The sequence below is a fragment of the Schistocerca gregaria genome, chromosome 8 (assembly GCF_023897955.1).
Source record: "Schistocerca gregaria isolate iqSchGreg1 chromosome 8, iqSchGreg1.2, whole genome shotgun sequence".
Classification (NCBI taxonomy): domain Eukaryota; kingdom Metazoa; phylum Arthropoda; class Insecta; order Orthoptera; family Acrididae; genus Schistocerca; species Schistocerca gregaria.
Genome location: NC_064927.1, coordinates 510340555 through 510364919, shown reverse-complemented (window position 1 = coordinate 510364919; position 24365 = coordinate 510340555). Strand labels below are relative to the sequence as shown.

The 24365-nt window shown below is 40.5% G+C and overlaps 1 protein-coding gene across 1 annotated transcript in view; it reads left to right on the top strand.

Annotated features, from left to right (window-relative positions):
- The window catches only part of LOC126285284 (uncharacterized), a 207643-nt gene that overhangs the window by 150666 nt on the left and 32612 nt on the right, over positions 1-24365 (top strand). Inside the window, exons 7-9 of the mRNA XM_049984572.1 lie at positions 1731-1784; positions 3616-3669; positions 8170-8223. Coding sequence (XP_049840529.1) covers positions 1731-1784; positions 3616-3669; positions 8170-8223 — 162 coding nt within the window. The remainder of the gene's footprint in view (positions 1-1730; positions 1785-3615; positions 3670-8169; positions 8224-24365) is intronic.

Here is a 24365-nt window from a genome sequence, read left to right as displayed (position 1 = left end):
GAGCTAGCCTACTGTTCTTCTTCATTCCTACTTTGATTCCCTCGACCCTAATTATGGGACATCTTACACAGGAAGTACTTCTTTATTACATTGCAACCTGGTACTTGTATTTTAAACACAGGCTTAGTATTTTCACTCCAAAATCTTAACTGTCAAGGTGTTTTTCGTATGCATCGACATCCAGTCATGCAAACTGTACTACCGAAGCTAATGCAATTCTATTACACATCACCACAACTTCTACAGATTTTAACGAAAACTTCAATTGCTACTGTACGTAAGTGTATCCACCAATACTATTGTGCTACAACTTGTTTCCAACTTATCTGACACTATTATACGATGTAACAAATGGAAATAGTTTATATATGTAAAGACACCAGATTTCCTATGTGGCTATTTCAACAATATCCTCGATATTGGACTGTCCTGCCCCCTTCCCCTTCCTTGCCACACACTACCAATATCTTCGAAACTGAGGACGGCTTTTAGGTGGTTAACTTGTGTTCTATTCTCTGTGCGCTTCCTGCTTGCATGGGATTACTTCCTACTTTGACGTAGCATTGTCATTGCCGATGACGTGTGCAACAGTATTCTGGTCCATGTCACTCTTATTCTAGATAGTTCGGTGGCGAAACACACCCAACATCTGCATTTGCACCGTGATGCTGTTGTAATGGTAGGTTTTCGTGGTCTGCTGGCATGCTCGACTGCCACACAAGATGACCTCTGATATTTTCACTGCATTGCTACTTTGTATCGCATCACCACCATCTGAAGTAGAGTGGTCTGGAGTTGAAGCCTTCACTGCATTACCTCTTCACGTTCCGTCGAAACCACCTGTATTGAAGTGCTCTGGCGTTGATTCATCATTTAGCATCCAATCCCTGCAATTCTTGAAATGGCCTATATGGCATACTCTGGACTCTACTTGTTGGTCTGGCAACGCAATATCTGCTTGACAATGAGTCTTGCATGTCGATTCAGATGCTGCTGATCTGCACAAGTAGCATCGACGTACTATTGAGATTTCCTGGACAATGATCTGGCGAATATTATTTTCCATAGGCACTCCCTGAGCTAAGTACAATAACCCACCAAGAAATGTGCTATGCCTCCCTCTTGAGGCTCTCGGATTACTCATTCCGAGGCTCCTTTTTACTATTGGAACAAAGTCACTGAATCGTGTCCCAGTTTCCAGTTTTTAATATTCAGTCTTATCCTAATATAATTGATACAATAATTCAAATACGGAGCTTCTCCTCTGCGTTTCATATCTTTATTTCCTAAAATATTGCATACACTAGATTAAATCATATGTGGATGTATTTTGTGTATACTAATGGAATATGTTCAGGCAACATCTATCAGACTATTGATCTCAAATATGTTTTCAGATTCACCTATCAAAACTCATGCAAGAAGAAATATGTGTCTTCAAAACCACAGAAACACTTATAATAAACTTTGTAGTTATAACATCTTGCCTCTACTTGAATAAATTTCTGTGGACATCCATACGTAGGTGCTAGCTTGGGTTTCGCAGCTTCTCGTGTTTACCACCTGTCTGAAAATCAGCAATCACTTAATCAACTCTCTAGAAATTTGAGAAGATTCCACTGAGGACGAAACCAGCACCAAATGATAAGTAAATAGCGACATGCTACTTCAGCACATAACAAGCCACAAAGCAATGAATCTCACTAACCATAGTTTTCCTACACTTTCAGGAATACAGAGGATTAATGCAGATTTTTTGGATCTGGGAGACACTACTATGGGTGGTAAGTGTTTATTTCATTATTTTCCTTAGGAATATACTCCATCTACTGAATTAGAAAGTCACCAACTACTAGTACAACAGCAGTGTTTCATGCGTATTCGTACTTGTAAATAACAACCACGAGTATTCTCTACATTCCATGACAAAGTGGACAGGTTTCCTACACCTGAAACAAATCGCAGAAGTTGATTACATGCACCACGTATATCTGTAAGGGTGCAACGGCGTGTCCATCCTTTACTTTGTCCCTTAAAGAACACAAATATATGACTGGTTTGCCTTTTATAATTCGAAATTCCAACAAGACTCGCTAATTCTGATATGCAGAAATTGGGGAGCTAGCCTACTGTTCTTCTTCATTCCCTCTTTAATTCAACCGACCCTAATTATGGGACATCTTACACAGGTAGTAGTTATTTATTACATTGCAGTCTAGTACTTGTGTTTTAAACACAGGCTTAGTATTTTCACTCTAACATATCAACTGTCAAGTTTTTTTTCGTATGCATCGACATCCGGTATGACAAGATGTACTACTGAAGCTAATGCAATTCTATTTCTCAACACCACAACTTTTACAGCTTTTAACGAAAACTTCAATTGCTACTGTACGTATGTGTGTCCACCAATGCTATTGTGCTACAACTTGTTTCAAACTAATCGGACACTACTATATGATGTAACAAATGGAAATAGTTTATATATGTAAACACACCAGATTTCTCATGTGGCTATTTCAACAATATGCTTGATACTGGATTGTCCTCCCCACCCCCCACATCCAACCGTCCTAGACCCACACTGCCAGTATCTTTGACACTGTGGAGTGCTTTGAGGAGGTTAACTTTTGTTCTCTGTGCGCTTCCTGCTTGCAAGTTATGTCTTCCTACTTTGATGTAGCATTCTCATTGCCGATGAAGTGTGCAACAATATTCTGGTCGATGTCACTCATATTGTAGAAAGTTCAGTGGCGAAACACACGCCAACATATGCATTTGCACTGTGGTGCTGTTGTAATGGTAGGTTTTCTTGGTGTGTAGGCATGCTCGTCTGCCACACAAGATCACCTCTGATATTTTCACAGCACTGCTTCTTTGTATCACGTTACAACCATCTGAAGTGGAGTGGTCTGCAGATGAAGCCTTCACTACATTACCTCATCACATTCCGTCGAAACCACCTGTATTACAGTGCTCCAGCGTTGATTCATCATTTAGCACCCAATCCAAGCAATTCTTGAAATGGCCTGTGTGATATTCTCCAGACTATTGGAACAAAGACACTGATATTTGTCCCAATTTCCAGTTTTTGATATTCAGTCTTATCCTAATATTACTGATACAAGAATTCAAATATGGTGCCTCTCCTCTGCCTTTTGTATCTTTATTTCCTAACTTATTGCATACACTAGATTAAATCATATGTGGATGTATTTTGTGTATACTAATGAAATAATTTCAGGCAATATCTATCAGACTTTTGATCTAAAATGTTTTCTGATTGACCTATCAAAACTCGTACAAGAAGAAAGATATGTCTTGAAAACTATAGAAACACTTGTAATAAACTTTGTAGTTTTAACATCTTGTCTCTACTTGAATAAATTTCTGTAGATATCCATACGTAGATGCTGGCTTGGGTTTCGCAGCTTCTCGTGTTTACCACCTGGCTGAAAATCGGCAATCACTTAATCAACTCTCTAGAAATTTGAGAAGATTCCAGTGAGGACGTAACCAGCACCAAATGAAAAGCAAATAGCGACATTCTACTTCAGCACGTAACAAGCCACAAAGCAATGAATCTCACTAACCATAGTTTTCCTACACTTTCAGGAATACAGAGGATTAATGCAGATTTTTTGGATCTGGGAGACACTACTATGGGTGGTAAGTGTTTATTTCATTATTTTGCTTAGGAATATACTCCATCTACTGAATTAGAAAGTCACCAACTACTAGTACAACAGCAGTGTTTCATGCGTATTCGTACTTGTAAGTAACAACCACGAGTATTCTCTACATTCCATGACAAAATGACAGGATTCCTACACCTGAAACAAATCACGGAAGTTGATTATGTGCACCACGTACACCTGAAAGGGTGCAACGGCGGGCCCATCCTTTAGTTTGTCCCTTAAAGGAACACAAATCAATGATTGGTTTTTGTAATTCGAAATGCCAACAAGAGTCGCTAATAATAATAATAATAATAACAATAGTTTTATTCAACATCAAATGGTACACTGCACTTGTGAAAAGAAACAGTAATGATTATAGTCATTCGTACAATACACAAGACACATTCTTCTCTATACGTCATTAATTTACAACAAAATTAGAATAAAATGTTTACTGATTTCTATTCACATAATCTCACAAAGCATTTGTTGTTCTTTTTATAAGTGTGATACTCTTCTAATGTGTAGAAATGGTGTTTTACTAAAAAAATTTTAAGCGAATGTTTCAGTGTTACTGTAGGAAGAGGCATTACTGCACTAGGCAGTGCATTAGCTAATTTTATACCCGCGTACTGAGGCCCCTTTTCTTAAAGGGCTGTTCTGTGGCTGCCAATGTAAAATCTTTATTACTAGTATTGTACTGGTGGAAACAGTCTTTTCACAAGCAATATGCCTTTTAGTATGTATGTGTTTATAACAGTTAACACCTCTGTTTCTGGAATCAAGTTGCGACAAGATTCATTATATTTTGCTCCACAAATTATTCTCATACCCATTTTTTGAAGAATGAGAAGCTTATCTAGATTAGCTTTGGTTGTTGCCCCCCAAATTTCAATAGCCTAGTTCAAGTGAGAGGAGAGAAGAGAATGGTGCGTAGTCTTTAGGACTACGGTGTCTCTACAGAACTTGCTAATAGTACTAATTGCAAATAAATTTTTTGACAACTTAGTTGCTATTGAGTCAATATGTTTCCCATTCCAGGTTGCTTTGGATTTTTAAGCCAAGTAATTTTACTCTAGACTCTTTCTTTACCAATTCGTTGCCCATGTATAATATAAGTTCATTATTCAAACAACCTTTGTTAAACTCCATCAAACATGTTTTACTGGTGCTTACATTTACGTTGCTTTCATGAAAAAACTGAAGAATTTCTTTCATCACATTATAACACTCGACCTCTAGTTCATTACATGATTCCTTTTTACATACAATGGACATGTCATCAGCATACAGAACAATTTTGGAATTTATAGTACAGTATTTAATATCATTTAGATAGATCAAGAACAGTGTGGGCCCAAACAGAGCCCTGGGGCACACCATATTTTATGCAAGTGACCTCTGATTTGTAGACACCACTTTCCGTTTTAAGTAGAACAAACTTTTTCTATTGCTCATATAACACTTTATTAGGTCATAAGCAGCGCCTCTATTGACCATGTTCCATAGATTGTCTAATAGGATGTCAACGTTCGCACAATCAATGCCTTTTTCCAGGTCTAGGTATACACCTGCCACATTTTCCTTGCTTTCGATACCCACTAACACCTCTTCAATTAATTGAGCAGCTGCAGTGATAGTTGATTTACCTTTTAGGAATGCATTTTGATTTTCGAACATCAGATTGTGTTTGTTAATAAAGTTTATAATCCTGTTGCATTTGACTTTCTCAATTATTTTGGAAAAGACAGGAAGGAATGAGACTGGTCTGTAGTTTTCTATTTTGTTTTGTCACCTTTCTTAAAAATGGGTGTTACCTGTGCTATTTTTAGTCTGTCTGGAAAGGTGCCTGATTATATTGTTGACTGCTGTAGACAGAGGTACAGAGACTTTTTGGCTACAGGCTTTTAAAACTAGTATTTAGGCCATCATGCGCAGCTGAATTAGAGGGTTTCAGAGAGCTAATGATGCTCATTATTTCTGCACAGTTTGTGGGGGCTAGATATATTGGTCACATGTATAACCTTTAAAACTATAGTAAATGTTTTTATGTTTGTCAGTTATGGATTCCCCTACTGCAGAAAAATATTCATTAAAACTATTTGCAATTTCTACACTCCTGGAAATTGAAATAAGAACACCGTGAATTCATTCACCCAGGAAGGGGAAACTTTATTGACACATTCCTGGGGTCAGATACATCACATGATCACACTGACAGAACCACAGGCACATAGACACAGGCAACAGAGCATGCACAATGTCGGCACTAGTACAGTGTATATCCACCTTTTGCAGCAATGCAGGCTGCTATTCTCCCATGGAGACGATCGTAGAGATGCTGAATGTAGTCCTGTGGAACGGCTTGCCATGTCATTTCCACCTGACGCCTCAGTTGGACCAGCGTTCGTGCTGGACGTGCAGACCGCGTGAGACGACGCTTCATCCAGTCCCAAACATGCTCAATGGGGGACAGATCCGGAGATCTTGCTGGCCAGGGTAGTTGACTTACACCTTCTAGAGCACGTTGGGTGGCACGGGATATATGCGGACGTGCATTGTTCTGTTGGAACAGCAAGTTCCCTTGCCGGTCTAGGAATGGTAGAACGATGGGTTCTATGACGGTTTGGGTGTACCGTGCACTATTCAGTGTCCCCTTGACGATCACCAGAGGTGTACGGCCAGTGTAGGAGATCGCTCTCCACACCACGATTCCGGGTGTTGGCCCTGTGTGCCTCGGTCGTATGCAGTCCTGATTGTGGCGCTCACCTGCACGGCGCCAACCACGCATACGACCATCATTGGCACCAAGGCAGAAGCGACTCTCATCGCTGAAGACGATTCGTCCCTCCATTCACGCCTGTCGCGACACCACTGGAGGCGGGCTGCACGATGTTGGGGCGTGAGCGAAAGACGGCCTAACGGTGTGCGGGACCGTAGCCCATCTTCATGGAGACGGTTGCGAATGGTCCTCGCCGATACCCCAGGAGCAACAGTGTCCCTAATTTGCTGGGAAGTGGCGGTGCGGTCCCCTACGGCACTGCGTAGGATCCTACGGTCTTGGCGTGCATTCGTGCGTCGCTGCGGTCCGGTCCCAGGTCGACGGCACATGCACCTTCCGCCGACCACTGGCGACAACATCGATGTACTGTGGAGACCTCACGCCCCACGTGTTGAGCAATTCGGCGGTACGTCCACCCGGCCTTTCGCATGCCCACTATACGCCCTCGCTCAAAGTCCGTCAACTGCACATACGGTTCACGTCCACGCTGTCGCGGCATGCTACCAGTGTTAAAGACTGCGATGGAGCTCCGTATGCCACGGCAAACTGGCTGACCCTGACGGCGGCGGTGCACAAATGCTGCGCAGCTAGCGCCATTCGACGGCCAACACCGCGGTTCCTGGTGTGTCCACTGTGCCGTGCGTGTGATCATTGCTTGTACAGCCCTGTCGCAGTGTCCGGAGAAAGTATGGTGGGTCTGACACACCGGTGTCAATGTGTTCTTTTTTCCATTTCCAGGAGTGTAGTTGGTCTTTTTAGAGCATGCCATTCTGGTTAATAGTAAAGTCCATACAGGATTTGTCATTGCAGGTTGAAGCCTTCACTGCATTTCCTCATCACATTCCGTCGAAACCATCTGTATTACAAAGGTGTTGTGATTCATCACTTAACACCCAACACAGGAAATTTTTGAAATGGTGTATCTGATATTGTCCAGGTGCTACTTGTTGGTCTCGCACTGCAATATCTACTTGACATTGAGTCTTCCATGCCTATTCAGTTGCTGCCAATCGGTAAAAGTTACATCGAGATTCTATTGACATTTCCTTACCCAATGTTCTGGTGAATATTATTCAACATAGGCAATCTCTGAGCTAAGTACAATAACCCACCAAGAAGTGTGCCAGGAATCTTGAGGCTTTGGGATGAAGCATTCTGAGGCTCCATTTTATTTTTGTGACAAAGCCACTGACATGTATCCCAGTTTCCTGTTTTTAATATTCAGTCTTATCCTAATATAACTGATACAAGAATTCAAATATGGTACCTCTCCTCTGCGTTTCGCATCTTTATTTCCTAACTCATTGCATTCGTTGGAGTTAATCATATGTGAATGTAATTTGTATATACTAATGAAATATGTTGAGTAGATAACAATTAGACTTTTGATCTAAAATATGTTTTCTGATTGTTCTATCATAACGTGAGTAAAGATAAGTCATCATAATCACAGAAACATTTACACTAAAACTGGTAATTTTATAATCTTTCCACTTCATAAATAAATTTCTGTTGTCATCCATATGTAGATGCTATCTGAGATTTCGCAGGTTCTTATGATTAACGCCTGGTTGAAAATCTGCTATCACTTAATCAACTCTCTTGAAATTTGAGAAGATTTCAATGAGGTCGCAACCAGCACCGCCTGATTAGTAACTAGCCACAAAGCAATGAATCTCACTAACCATAGTTTTCCTACATTTTCAGGAATACAGAGGAGTAATGCAGACTATCTGGAGCTGGGAGGCACGACTATGGGTGGTGAGTGTTTATCACATCATTTGGACTTCTGATGTACGCCACCTACTCAATTAGAAACAAAAGTGTTACCAGTACAACAGTATTGTTTCATGTATGTTGGTACTTGTCAATAGCAACCAAGAGTATTTTTTACATTCCATGACAAAGTGGACAGGTTTCCTACACCTGAAACACATCTCAGAAGTTTATTATGTGAACCAAATACCTATCAGGGTGTAAAAGCGATTTCGTCCTTTACTTTGTCATTTAAAGGAACACAAATGAATGACTCAACTCTTTTAAAATTCGAAATTTCAAAGGACTTGCTAATTCTGAGTTGCAAAATCTGGGTAAGTAGCCTACTGTTCTTCTTCATTCCTAGTTTTACTGTTGTAACTGAACCTATTAAAGACTTTACTTTATCGAAGTATGTGATACCCTCCAAATGGAATCAGTTTAACGAGTATTTATGATTGTAGAAACGTTATTGTGTATGTTAACAATGATTGCATAACATGTCTCCATAAACAGTCAACCTATTAAATTATACTCAATAACTGACCACACAAAAGTTAATATCACTTGATCACTGATACAGCAAATGTAATCATGTAAAAACACTAAGTTCATCTTAAATAATTAATATGAAGTACGAAAAATAATGTCCAACTTAGGTATTTTAGATCTCCTTAAATAAAAATCCCCCGGTGAAACCTATTTGTTCACTCAGACCGTTTTCACTGAGTGTTCACATAAACACTCCTATTTTAGACGAAAACCAATGTAATTCTTAATAATTCATATTATTTATTTATTTATGCAAATTAGAGAAGTCAACTGACAGACTTCTAAAAAATTGCCTTTTTGTAACAAGGAATTATTCTGTCAAGTCAAAAAATCTGTTTCTCATTTTGATAACGTGCTAAATTATTTCACTTGATAAAAATTAATAACTTTTCTGCACAAATTACAGTGACAGATGTACATGTGACTTATAAACTATATCTCTTTTTAGTAGTTCTTTGACAAGGTTATAAATACAAGCAGCAAGATGGGTTGGGAGCGCAGTCGGAAAGTCACTTTAGTAATGTGTGTATGTGTGTTATCGTTCGAGTTGGATAAACAATGCAAAGAACATGTAAAAAAAGTACTACTTTGTATTGTGTCATTGTCTTTGGTGGACAGTGGAATTAAGATGTCCACCAGAGAATTAATATTTGAAGTTTATATATTTGTTGGTTTTGCTCGTTATTTATCACCAAATGCACATCAAAAACATGGGACCTCATCTTTTTATCCCTAGACAACAAGATTTAGAACCAGCATCAGCATCGAGACACAGCAGTGATCCAGCAACCAGCAGCGATTACCGCAATGCATTTTAATGGCGCCAACCTAACATGAAGTGGTAACAAGCTCTGTAAATGGGAGTGAAATAGTGCAATTCTAGCAATATCGACGACCAGGCGACCATTACAGAAGTGGGGCTCAGCCGGGATCTTTAAGTGCATCGATGTTAATGGTGCAGCAATAAATTTCGTAAGTGCTTAGCACTACAAAAAAGTTTATTTGTGCAGTGTGCCAACAGTGAAAATATTTCAAAGTGAAAAAACGTTTGTACGTGTGACTACGAAAAATTATCATCACACCGCTCAGAAGATTAACATCTGGATTATGTCAATGGAATTCATCAATCAAGACTTCAGCTTCGATAAAACCGAATTAAAGTGAAGAAAGCCAACAAGGAACACTGACCACGACATCATAGCAGAGCTGTAGAAAAAAAGCAAGGTATTTTGTTGTTATCGTCATGTAAAAAATTAATAGTTAACATGTCTCTACCTGAGAGTGATGAGATCGTAGGAAATGTAAAAATTGAACCATGGGATGGTGAACAATTAAACTTAACAGAGTGGCTGACAGAGTTTGCAACTCAAATAAGCTCGCAACTTAAACAATCGAGTGAACAAGTAAGTTTGAAACTTAAAGAAAACATAGATAGACTGGAGAATTTAAGTTTGAATTTTGACCTATTAAGTACTCATCTCAATGATAAGTGCTACGAAATTAAAACTACCCTCAGTAAGGACACTAAAGAACAGTTGATACACTTCAGAAAAGAATTTCCAGTTAAAATTGAACGTTTAAATGAAAATATACAAGCTAACACAGACAGCATAGATGTCATCAACAACAGAGTAGATACTGAAGTAGAAAGATTAGATTAGACAAAACATCAGAAAACCTTAAACAAAAATACAACCTGTATACCACTAATGTAGATACAAAAGTAGAAAATATACACATTAAATATACACAATAGGAAGACGCAGTGATGTCCAAACAAATGTTTTACAATCAAAATACAATGTATGGGCACTTCCAAGAGAAATGCTTTCCTGGTGAAAATCTGCACCCTATTGACTTCATTCACCAATGTAAGGATATGTCGTTAGTAGGAACGTCAGATAACATAAAAATTAAGTTAGTAAAAAGGTTTCTAGAAGAGGAAGCCCAATCCTGGGCAAACGAGAATAATGATTCTTGGAATACTTTTGAAGAGTTTGAGCTAAATTTATTTGTAAATTTTGGTCACAATCCAAACAAGCCATATTAAAGACAGAATTTCTAAATGGACCAGTGTATAGAGGGAAAGTAGGGGGAATGCAAAAATTTTGCAGAGATCAATTGAAAATACTTGCTCACTTGAATAACTCTTATGATATTATGACACAAATTGATGTTTTAAAAAGAAGGTTGCCAGATAGACTGCAGTGGGAATTGGTCCATGGACCAGACGATTTAATGGAAGAGTTCCTGAAATTTGTAGATAGATTAGAAAGGGCCTTGGAAAGAGAAAATAACCAAAGATTTGGTTCTGGCAACAACCAGTATGGGGGGGGGGGGTTGGAACAGGAATGTAAATAGAGATTATTATGGGAGGAGAGACTTTGAAAATTCTGGAAATAATGCTCCAAATAGGGGAGATATGAAAATTATTTCAGAAACAATACACATGAGGGAGGATGAGGGAGAGATAACAGGAATGATAGAAATAGGTATTGGGGAATAGAGCAAGTTAGAAGGGGGTTTGTTGAAACTAGTGAACAAAATGACAACTACAAACGGACAGACCAAGGGAACCAGCTGGGAAATGGTGGACAGCCCTACTAGATGTCTTTAGTTTTCGGGCTAGTCAATATTATGACAGGAGAACACATAACCGAAACTGGAAATATTTGTTGCTTTCACTCTTTATTTATCATCAAAAGTACATCAAAAACACGCGACCTCATCATTTTACCCCTAGACAACCAGATTTAGAGCCAGCATCTGCAACGAGACACAGCAGCGATCCAGCAACCAGCAGCGATTACCACAATGCATTTTAATGGCGCCAACCTAACAGCAGCCGCTAACAAGCTCAGTCACCAGGAGTCAAATAGTGCGATTATGGCAATATCTACGACTAGGTGACCATTATACTGTACAGACCCTAATTATGGGACATCTTACACAGGTACTATTTATTTATATCCCTGCATGTGGATACTTGTATTTTAAACAAAGGCACTATGTTTTCACGCTAAATTATTTACTATCGCTTATTATTTACTATACATAGACATCCAATAATACAAAATGCACTATTGTAGCTAATGTAATTCTATTTCCCATCACCAAAACTTCTTCAACTTTTCACGAAAACTTCAATTGCTACTGTACCTAAGTGTATCTACCAATATTATTGTGCAACAACTCGTGTCAAACTTATCTGTCAAATATACACGAGGTAACAAATAGACATAGTTTATACATGTAAAGACACCAGATTTCATTTTTGGCTAATTCGACAGTATTCTCGATTGCACACCCACCTGTAGCCACATAGTGCCTGTATCTTACGCATTGTGTAGAGCGTTGATGTGGTTAACTTGTGTTCTATTGTCTTCTAGCTTCCTGCTTGCAAGAAATCACTTCCTACTTTGGGGCAGCATTGTCATTGAGAACGAAGCATGCAATAATATTATGCTCTGTGATTCTCTTATTCTAGATCCCATGGTGGCGAGACAACATCTACATTTACGCCGTGATGCTGTTGTAATGGTAGCCTTTCGTGATCTGTTTGCATGCTCATCTGCCACAGAAGATGACCTCTGATACTTTCACAGCATGGCTTCTTCGTATCCCATAGCAATTATCTATTCCTACCGTAACTACGTGTATCTACCAATACTATTGTGCTGCAACTTGTTTCAAACTTATCTGTCACTAATACATTATGTAATAAATTGAAATAATTTATACATGTAATGACTCCAGATTTTCTGGCTAATTCAGTGATATACTCTATTTACCCCAGCCCATAGCCACACACTACCAGTGGCTTGGACCCTGTGGAGGGCGCTGAGTTGGTTAAATTGTGTTTTATTGTCTGAGAGCTTCCTGCTTGCAAGGGATCACTTCCTACTTTGAGGTAGCATTGTCATTGCTGATGAAGTGTGCAGCCTTATACTCCTACTTTAACACAGGCTGAATATTTTCATTCTATAATATTTACTATCAACTTGTTTTTCATATACACCGACATCCAATCATACAAAATGTACTACTGGAGGTAATGCAGTTCTTTTTCCCATCACCACAACTTCTACAACTTTTGACGAAAACTTAACTGCTACTGAACATAAGTCTATCTACCAATACTATTGTGCTACAACTTGTTTCAAACTTATCAGTCACTAATATATGATGTAACAAATAAAAATAGTTTATACCTGTAATGACACCAGATTTCTTTTCTGGCTAATTCAACAGTATGCTTGATTGCTTCCTTGTCCATAGCCACACATTGCCAGTATGTTGGACACAATGTAGGGCGTTGAGGTGGTTAACTTGTGTTCTATTGTCTGCGAGCTTCCTGCTTGCAAGGGATGACGTCCTACTTTGTGGCAGCATTGTCATTGGCGTCCAACTGTGCAACAATATTCTGGGCCATGTCACTCTTATTCTTGATCCTTCAGTGGCGGAGACACAGCCAACGTCTGCATTTCCACCATGATGTTGTTGTTATGGTTGCTTTTCGTGATCTGTTGGCATACTCGTCTGCCACTGAAAATGACCTTAGAAATTTTCACAGCATTGCTTCTTCGTATCCTGTCGCAACCATCTGAAGTAGAATGGACTGGAGTTGATGCCTTCACTGCATTATTGATTTATCACTTAACATGCTACGCCAGCAATTCTTGAGCTGGTGTATGTGGTATTGTCCAGGCTGTACTTGTTTCTCTCGCACCGCAGAATCGTCTTGACACTGAGTCTTCCATGTCGATTCAATTGCTGCTGATCGCTAAAAGTGGCATCGACATACTGTTGACATTTCCGGACACAACGTTCGGGCGATTATCATTCTGCACAGCCACTCTCTGAGATAAGTACAATAATCCACCAAGAAATGTTCCAGGCCTTTTGAGGCATCCGGATGCCTCATTCTGAGGCTCCGTTTCATGCCTGGAACAAAGCCACTGACATGTCTCCTAGTTTCCATCTTTTATTATTCAGTCTTATAATAATATAATTGATATCAGAAATCAAGTATGATACCTCTCCTCTGCGTTTCGATCAGATTAGATTACATTAGTATTTGTTCCATAGGTCATGATACCACACTTCGTAATGATGTGGGACATGTCACATTAATAAAAGCTGTCTATAGAAGATATTGCATGACACTTATTAGTGTTAGATGACACTTAATATTTTTTATTTTTGTGGTGGTAGGGGAAAATACCCACTTACTTTATCAAAAATTCATCTAATGAGGAGAGGGAGTTTCCATTAAGAAATTCTTTTAATTTCCTTTTAAATGCTATATGGCTATCTCTCAGACTTTTGATACTATTAGGTAAGTGATGAAAGACTTTTGTGGCAGCATAATTTACCCCCTTGTGAGCCAAAGTTAGATTTAACCTTGAGTAGTGAAGATCATCCTTTCTCGTAGTGTTGTAGCCATGTACACTGCTATTACTTTTGAATTCGTTCAGATTGTTAATAACAAATTTCATAAGTGAATATATATATTGTGAGGCTACGGTGAAGATCTATAGCTCTTTAAATAAGTGTCTGCAGGATTATCTTGGATGAGCTCCAGCAATTATTCTGATTACACACATTTGTGCAATGAACACTCTTTTACTCAATGATGAGTTGTCCCAGAGTATGAAGTCATACAAAAGCAGAGAATGAAAATAGATGTTTATTGCCAAAATTTGCAATGACCTTAATAGCATGAGTAGCTGAACTCAAACGTTTCATCAGATCCTCAGTGTGTTTTTTCCAGTGAAACCCCTCAGCAATGCGCACACCTAGAAATTTTGAATATTCTACCTTAGCTACCGATTTCTGATCGAAGTTTATATTTATTATTTGGTGTCATTCCATTTACTGTGTTGAACTGTATATACTGTGTTTTGTCAAAGTTTAATGAGGGCCTATTTGCAGAGAACCACTTAATGATCTTCTGAAAAACATTCTTTACAATTTCACCAGTTAATTTTTGTCTGTTGGATGTGATAGTTATACATGTATCATCGGCAAAAAGTACCAGCTTTGTATCTTCGTGAATACTGAATGGCAAGTCATTGATATATATTAAGAACAGCAGAGGACCCAAGACCGAACCTTGCGGCACCCCATTCTTGATTGTTCCCCAGTTTGAGAAATAACCAGTTTTTTTCATATTATGTGAACTGCTTATTTCAACTTTCTGCACTCTTCCCATTAGGTATGATTTAAACCATTACTTTATTTCCTGCCTCACTGCATACACTGGATTTCATCATATGTGAACGTATTTTGTATATACTAATGAAGTAAGTTAAATGTATAACTACCAGTCTTTTGAGCTACATTAAGTTTTCTGAGACTCCTATCATAACTAATGCTGGGGTGACAACATATCTTGAAAATCACAGAAACAATTATATGGAAAATGGCAGTTTTAACATCTTGTCTTTTCTTGAATAAATTTCTGTAGACCTCCATAAGTAGGTGCTAACTGAGATTTCACAGTTTCTCATGAATTCCGAATGGCATAAAATCCGCATAATGGACAGGCTTCCTACACTTGAAGAAAATCACATAAGTTGATTATGTGTACTAGATACACCTATTAGGCTGTAAACCTTGGATTTGGTCCTTTGCTTTGTCGTTTAAAGGTACACAAGTGACTGATATCCCTCTTAAAAATCGAAATTTCAGTCAGACTCGCTAATCCTGAGCTGCAGGTTCGGGGAAAAAAGCCGACACTTCTTCTTCATTCCCATGTTGGTTTTGCAGACCATCAGTGTGGGACATCTCACACAGGTACTGTTTATTTACCTTGTTACAGCCTGATACTTGTATTTTAAACATAGGCTCAATATTTTCCACTGAAATACTTTCAATATTTTATTTTCCTTTATGTCGACATGTAATGTTACAAAAGGTACTACTGAAGATAATGCAGTTCTATTTCCCGTCGCCATAAGTTTTACAACTATTAATGAAAACTTCACCTGCTAGTGTATCTAACTATTTTTACTACTACTATTGTCCTACAACTTGTTTCAAACTTATCGGTCAATAATACATGCTATAACAAATAGAAATTATTTAAATATGTAATTACAACAGATTTCTTTTTTGGCTAATTAAACAATACACTCAATTGCTCTCCTGTCCATAGTCACACACTGCCTGTATCTTGGAGACTGTGGATGGCTTTGAGGTGGATAACTTGTGTTCTGTTTTATGCCAGCTTCCGGGTTGCAACGGACCACTTCCTACTTTGAAGGAGCTTGTCGTTGCAATTGAAGCGAGAAACAACATGCTGGTCCACGTCACCCTGATTGTAGTTCCCTGTTGCCTCTTCTTTGATAAATTCTTTAGATAATCAAAAGTAGATTCTAGCTGGGATTTCACAGTTTCTCGCGATTACCTTCTGGCTCCAAATCGGCAATCTCCTAATCAACTGTCTTGAAATTTGAGAAGATTGCACTGAGGACGCCTGCAGAACCATCTGCTACGTAACTAGCGACAAGCCACTTCAGCAACTAACAAGCCACAAAGCAATGAATCTTACCAACGATAGTTTTCCTACACTTTCTGGAAGACCGAGGATTAATGCAGATTATTTTGACCTGGAAGGCACAAGAACCGTTAGTAAGTGTTTATTATTTTTATTCGCTTTCTAATATGCTTCATGTACTCAATTAGAAAGGAACCAATTACAAATACAACTGCAATGTTTCATACAATTTCGTACTTCTCGATAGCAACCACAAGTATTCTCTACTGTACCTGACGAAATGGAGAGGCTTCCTAGATCTTGCACAAATCGCGGAAGTTTATTATGTGCACCAAGTAAACCTATCAGTCTGCAAACGTCGACTTGTTTCTTTACTTTGTCCTTTAAGGGAACACAAATCACTGACTGATTTCCCTTTTAAAAATCGAAATTTCAACAATACTCGCTAATTCTGGGGTGCACAATTTGGGGAACTAGTCTACTGTTCTTCTTAATTTACACTTTGATTCAGCAGACAATCAGACATCTACCGCAGCTACTATTTATTTATTTCATTGTAGCCTGATGCTTGTATCTTCAACGTAGGCTGAATATTTTCACACTAAAATATTTACTATCACACCTATACAGCGACATCGAATTGTACTAAAAGTGCTACTCAAGCTAATGCAATTGTATTTCTCATCACAGCTTTTACAACTATCAATGAACAGATCACCTAACGATATCTACCATTACTACTGTTCTACAACTTGTTTCAAACTTATCTGTCGGTAACGCATACTGTAACAAATTGAAATACTTTATATACAGAATGACAACAGCTTTCTTTTCAGAGTAATTCAACAATACACTCGATTGCCGCCCTGTCCATAGCCAAACACTGCCAGTATCTCGGACACTGTGTATGGCGTTGTGGTGGATGTCTCGTGTTGTGTTGTGGGCCAACTTCCTGCTTGCAAGGGACCACACCCTACTCTGAGGGAGCTCTGTCGATGCCGTTGGAGCGTGTAACAATATGCTGGTCCACGTCACCCTGATTCTAGTTCCCTCAGCGGCGAGACACTACGTTTCTACTACGATGCTGTTGTTATGCTCACCTGTCGTGCCATGTTCGATGTTCGTCTGCTACAGAAGTTGACCTCAGATAGTTTTACTGCATTGCTTCTTGGTATTCCGTCGCAACCATCTAGAGTACCGTGGACTGTTGTTGATCCATAGACTAACATGATAAGCAAGGGTTTCTTGAAATGGCGTCAGTGATATTGTTCATGCTCTGCTTGTTTGTCTCACACAACAATGTCGTCTTGACATCGAGTGTTCCATGATGATTCAGCTGCTGCAAATCGGTACCAGTAGCATCGACCTACAGTTGACATGTCCTGGTACAACGTTCTAGAGAGTATGGTTTTCCACAGGCAGTAAGGACCATAACGCACCAAGAAGTGTGCTAGGCCTCTTGAGGGATTCCGATGCCTCATTCCCAGGCTCCGTTTTATTTTTAGAAGGAAGTCACAGGCGTGTCTCGCCGTTTCGATGTCATTTCATCGTTTCTGGCATAGTAGGAAAATCTAACTGAGAATTTGCTGTTTCAAAAATACCCCACATTCCAATTGAATTCTTCACTTCGTCATGTTCTTCTTCCTTCAGCTAATATATCACCACGTTTTTCCATATTGGGAAATCGAATGGACATATCCCAAGTACAACTTGCAGTGGCTCAACTAACACAGTACCATAATCTTGCGCCAACCAAAGAAATATTTGTAGTATGCTATAGCTGTAAAAGCTGTTTTCTTGGCACTGAGTTCAGCTAGTCGACTCCAATACGCTTCTTACTTAAGCAGTAGTTGTTCTCTACTAAATCTGTTAGTAATTAAATTTGTAAGGGAACGTATTTTGTGAAGCTAACAGGGGTAATGAAGATTATGTTGCTCTGATCAACGACAGTTACTTGCCATTCACCGAAAATACTGAAATCGTATCCGAAACATCTACATGACTACTCTGCAATTAACATTTAAGTGCCTGGCAGAGGGTTCATCGAACCACAATCATACTATCCCTCTACTATTCCACTCCCGAACAGCGAGCGGGAAAAACGAACACCTAAACCTTTCTGTTCGAGATCTGATTTCTCTTATTTTATTTTGATGATCATTCCTACCTATGTAGGTTGGGCTCAACAAAATATTTTCACATTCGGAAGAGAAAGTTGGTGACTGAAATTTCGTAAAAAGGTGTCGCCGCGACGACAAACGTCTATGCTGTAATGACTTCCATCCCAACTCGTGTATCATATCTGCCACACTCTCTCCCCTACAACGTGATAATACAAAACGAGCTGCCCTTTTTTGCACCCTTTCGATGTCCTCCGTCAATCCCACCTGGTAGGGTTCCCACACCGCGCAGCAATATTCTAACAGAGGACGAACGAGTGTAGTGTAAGCTGTCTCTGTAGTGGACTTTTTGCATCTTCTAAGTGCCCTGCCAATGAAACGCAACCTTTGGCTCGCCTTCTCGACAATATTATCTATGTGGTCCTTCCAACTGAAGTTGTTCGTAATTTTAACACCCAGGTACTTAGTTGCATTGACAGCCTTGAGAATTGTAATATTTATCGAGTAATCGAATCCCAACGGATTTCTTTTGGAACTCATGTGGATCATCTCACACTTTTCTTTATTTAGCGTCAACTGCCACCTGACACACCATACAGCAATCTTTTCTAAATCGCTTTGCAGCTGATACTGGTCTTCGGATGACCTTACTAGACGGTAAATTACAGCATCATCTGCGAACAGTCTAAGAGAACTGTTCAGGTTGTCACCCAGGTCATTTGTATAGATCAGGAACAGTAGAGGTCCCAGGACGCTTCCCTGGGGAACACCTGATATCACTTCAGTTTTACTCGATGATTTGCCGTCTATTACTACGAACTCCGACCTTGTTGACAGGAAATCACGAATTCAGTCGCACAACTGAGACGATACCCCATAGCTCCGCAGCTTGATTAGAAGTCGCTTGTGAGGAACGGTGTCAAAAGCTTTCCGGAAATCCAGAAATACGGAATCAACTTGAGATCCCCTGTCGATAGCGGCCATTACTTCGTGCGAATAAAGAGCTAGCTGCGTTGCACAAGAGCGATGTTTTCTGAAGCCATGCTGATTACGTGTCAATAGATCGTTCCCTTCGAGGTGATTCATAATGTTTGAATACAGTATATGCTCCAAAACCCTACTGCAAACCGACGTCAATGATATAGGTCTGTAGTTAAATGGATTACTTCTACTACCCTTCTTGAACACTGGTGCGACCTGCGCAATTTTCCAATCTGTAGGTACAGATGTATCGGTGAGCGAGCGGTTGTATATGAGTGCTAAGTAGGGAGCTATAGTATCAGCGTAATCTGAAAGGAACCTAATCGGTATACAATCTGGACCTGAAGACTTGCCCGTATCAAGCGATTTGAGTTGCTTCGCAACCCCTAAGGTATCTACTTCTAAGAAACTCATGCTAGCAGATGTTCGTGTTTCAAATTCTGGAATATTCCATTCGTCTTCCCTGGTGAAGGAATTTCGGAAAACTGCGTTCAATAACTCCGCTTTAGCGGCACAGTCGTCGATAACAGTACCATCGGCACTGCGCAGCGAAGGTATTGACTGCGTCTTGCCGCTTGTGTACTTTACATACGACCAGAATTTCTTCGGATTTTCTACCAAATTTCGACACAATGTTTCGTTGTGGAACCTATTAAAGGCATCTCGCATCGAAGTACGTGCCAAATTTCGGGCGTCTGTAAATTTTAGCCCATCTTCGGGATTTCGCGTACTTCTGAACTTCGTATGCTTTTTCCGTTGCCTCTGCAACAGCGTTCGGACCTTTTTTGTGTACCACGGGGGATCCGTTCCATCTCTTACCAATTTATGAGGTATGAATCTCTCAATTGCTGTTGCTACTATATCTTTGAATTTGAGCCACATCTCGTCTACGTTTGCATAGTCAGTTCGGAAGGAATGGAAATTGTCTTTTAGGAAGGCTTCTAGTGGCACTTTCTCCGCTTTTTTAAGTAAAATTATTTTGCGTTTGTTTCTGATGGATTTGGAAGAAATGGTATTGAGCCTACCTACAACGACCTTGTGATCACTAATCCCTGTATCAGTCATGATGCTCTCTATCAGCTCTGGATTGTTTGTGGCCAAGAGGTCAAGTGTGTTTTCGCAACCATTTACAATTCGCGTGGGTTCGTGGACTAACTGCTCGAAATAATTTTCGGAGAATGCATTTAGGACAATCTCGGAAGACGTTTTCTGCCTACCACCGGTTTTGAACAAGTATTTTTGCCAACATACCGAGGGTAGGTTGAAGTCCCCACCAACTATAACCGTATGAGTGGGGTATTTATTTGTTACGAGACTCAAACTTTCTCTGAACTGTTCCGCAACTTTATCATCGGAGTCTGGGGGTCGGTAGAACGAGCCAATTATTAACTTAATTCGGCTGTTAAGTATAACCTCCACCCACACCAATTCGCACAGAGTATCTACTTCGACTTCACTACAAGATAAACCACTACTGACAGACACAAACACTCCACCACCAATTCTGCCTAATCTATCTTTCCTGAACACCGTCTGAGACTTCGTAACAATTTCTGCAGAACTTATTTCAGGCTTTAGCCAGCTTCCTGTACCTATAACGATATCAGCTTCTGTGCTTTCTATTAGCGCTTGAAGCTCAGGGACTTTTCCAGCGCAACTACAACAATTTACAACTATAATTCCGACTGTTCCTTGATTCAAGCACGTCCTGTAATTGCCAAGCACCCTTTGACATTGCAGCCCATCCCGCACTTTCCCGAGGCCTTCTAACCTAAAAAACCGCCCAGTCCACGCCACACAGCCTCCGCTACCCGTGTAGCCGCCAGCTGAGTGTAGTGAACTCCTGAACATCTCTACCAGTCTCTGAACACTCGAAAACATCCTCCATAACGTCTTTGAAAGAAGTTGAGCTATTTTCCGAGATGATAGTAGATCCCTTCCTCTATGCATTGTAGCCACTGGCAGCCATATTTGTTTCATTAATCAATTACTGTGGTGTTAAAAGTTTTCTTTTTCATTTTTTGCCCTTCATTTTTGTTGATATTCAGTTGCTGCCGATCGGTACCAGTAGCATCGACATACAGCTGACATCTTCTGACATAATGTTATGGTGAGCATTATTTTCCAGAGGCACATTCTGAACTAAGGACCATAACCCACCAAGAAGTGTGCTAGGCTTTGTAAGGTGCCTCTTATGTGACAAAGACATTTTTACCAGTTTTAATAAATTATTGTCCCCTCATTGATGTATTCACGATAGTTAGGAAGTGCTGTAGTCCGTAGCCGGCCATGAATCGGAGAGTATTTCCCACGATGTCTGGCTAGGTGACGAAGCGACCACATGTCCCGCTTAGTGGGGTGGGGCTCGGCGCTGGACTGTAGCAACAAGCGTCAGCCTGGGAAAAACGCATGACCGGAAGAACCGCTATCTTGGCGCCAAAGTCACCGATTTATTTATATTAATATTTAATAATTAAAGTCATTTATAGCAACATGAATACTAGGAGGAACCTCTGGTTCTTTAAAACTATTTATCATAATTTTGCCTCGTTAAAATTCACACCCGTTCATTAACAAATGCATATCTTACTAAGTACGAACTTGATTGGTAATCCACGAACTATAACGAAACTAGTAAGAGATACGGACTGCGCTCCAAAGTCGGCAGTCGGCGTTAAGAGCTCTTCCTGTCTTGTTCGATGGCAGCCGTGCTCTCAGTTACGAGTAGTATGTGACATGAGTGTTTCATTATTGATCTAATAGGAATAAAAGTGATATTACGGCATTATGAATATTAATTTCGAGTAATTACATACCCCAAAGTTGATCTACAGCAATTTCAGATAATTAGCTTCCACCCACAGAGACATAGAATGCGCCAATGAAGAGTCTGCACGGGACGACATTTACGAGAGCTGCACCGCGCACAGGTAGGAAGAAATCCGACGACACGACCCACCGAGGCGGATCAAGGAAGGTCCGACTTACAGGGTGTGGTAGATAAGTAATGAGACTGGCCGCCGCGCGGCGCCCCAGTCGCTCGCAGGGCGGTCTCCACCTGTACGTCACATCGTGGGGGATCTGAGCTAATAATAGAACCGGTACGCAGTCGCGTCGGAGTTCTGGTGCAGTGAGGGTCGGGCTTCGCGTATTTCGTTGTTTGTGTGCCCGTGACACTTGTGAAAACGCTGAAGATGGATCGCTCGATAGAACAGCGCTATGCAATCAAATTTTGCTTTCGCTCGGGCAAAACTGCTTCGGAAACTTTTGCTATGATTACGGAGGCCTACAAAGAAGAATCCCTATCAAGAGCTCAAGTGTTCCGGTGGTTTAATGAATTTAAAAACGGGAGGGAATCTGTTGAAGACATGGAACGATCTGGACGCCCTTCAACGAGTCGTGTGGATGAAACGGTGGCCAAAGTGAAAGAACTCCTGGACTCCTACCGTCGTTTAAGTCTCAAAATGATCGCCGATGAGGTCTCCGTGAATAAATTTACGGTTCACCAAATTGTTATTCAAGATTTGATGATGAGGAAAGTTTGCGCAAAATTGGTTCCCCGAGTGCTCACTGCCGAACAAAAGCAACAACGAGTGGACGTTTGCCGTGAGATGTTGAATGATTTGGAAAATAATCCAGACTTTCTAGACAACGTAGTAACAGGCGACGAATCGTGGACATTCCAGTACGACCCGGAGACGAAAGCCCAGAGCTCGGAGTGGCACACACCGGCATCCCCGCAGCCGAAGAAAGCAAGAATGTCAAAGTCCCGCATCAAGACAATGCTGATTGTGTTTTTCGACAAGCGGGGGTTAATTCACAAAGAGTTTGTCCCTCAGGGGAAGACTGTCAATGCCGAATTCTACAAAGAAGTCCTTCAGCGATTGCACAGAAGCGACAGGACCTTGCTCAACACTGGCGTCTCCACCACGACAACGCTCCGGCGCAGACAGCATTCCTCGTGACCTCCTACTTGACCCGAATTGGAGTTGAAGTTCTGCCACAGCCACCATACAGCCCTGACTTGAGTCCTCCTGATTACTTCCTATTTCCGAAGGTCAAAAGATGCCTGAAGGGTCATCGTTTCGACGATATTCCGAACATCCAACGTGCTGTCACGAAGGCACTAACTGGGATAACTCAAACAGACTACAGTGGGGCCTATGAAGCTTGGAAAACGCGCTGACAACGTTGTGTCGACGCCCAAGGCGAGTACTTTGAAAAATATTAACGTTTTGCACAAATTGGATCAATAAATTTGTTTTTCTAGACTGAGTCTCATTACTTATCTACCACACCCTTTACACTCGCAAATTCCGGGTGGAAATGCTGACCAGTTATACTGTACGTCACATATACCACCCTCTACAGACTCGCGGCTAAGCTGAGTAATAACAGCATCAGTTTAGAAACGAGGGGATATTGCATTTGGCATCCCTTGCGGGGAATAAAACTGCGTGGGAGGAAGAGCATTAAGAAGACAGTTGCCAATTCTTGCAATTGTCATCCATTTCGGTGGAATAAAGCTGTGTGAGAGGAAGAGCATTAAGAAGACAGATTCCAATTTTGCACTTGGCGTCCATGACGTTGGATAAAACTGCGTGGGCGGGCGAACACTATCAATAAGATTATTATTAAAGATACCAAATTTGCATTCGAGAGTGCCAACTTCTAAAAAGTGTTACGAACAGCAAGTAATAGTGATTTCAAGTGACTGACACGGAAGCAGGAAATGAATGGTGAACTTACAACAAAGTGAACGGTATGCGTCGCGGAGTGCGTAATTGGTGTCGCGAAACGCAATAAAGTCGTGTTGTGGAAAAATCACGTCTAAGGTTTACGAACATTTCGCGGTCGCGAATGGAACGATCGATCGTCGGGAAGACATCGAGGAAAAGAAGGCGGCAGCAACGGACGTGGCAATGACCGCCACAGATACGGAGGAGCGGCAGCGCGCGGTAGGCAGATCGAAGGAGCGGCACAACAGGGGTGCG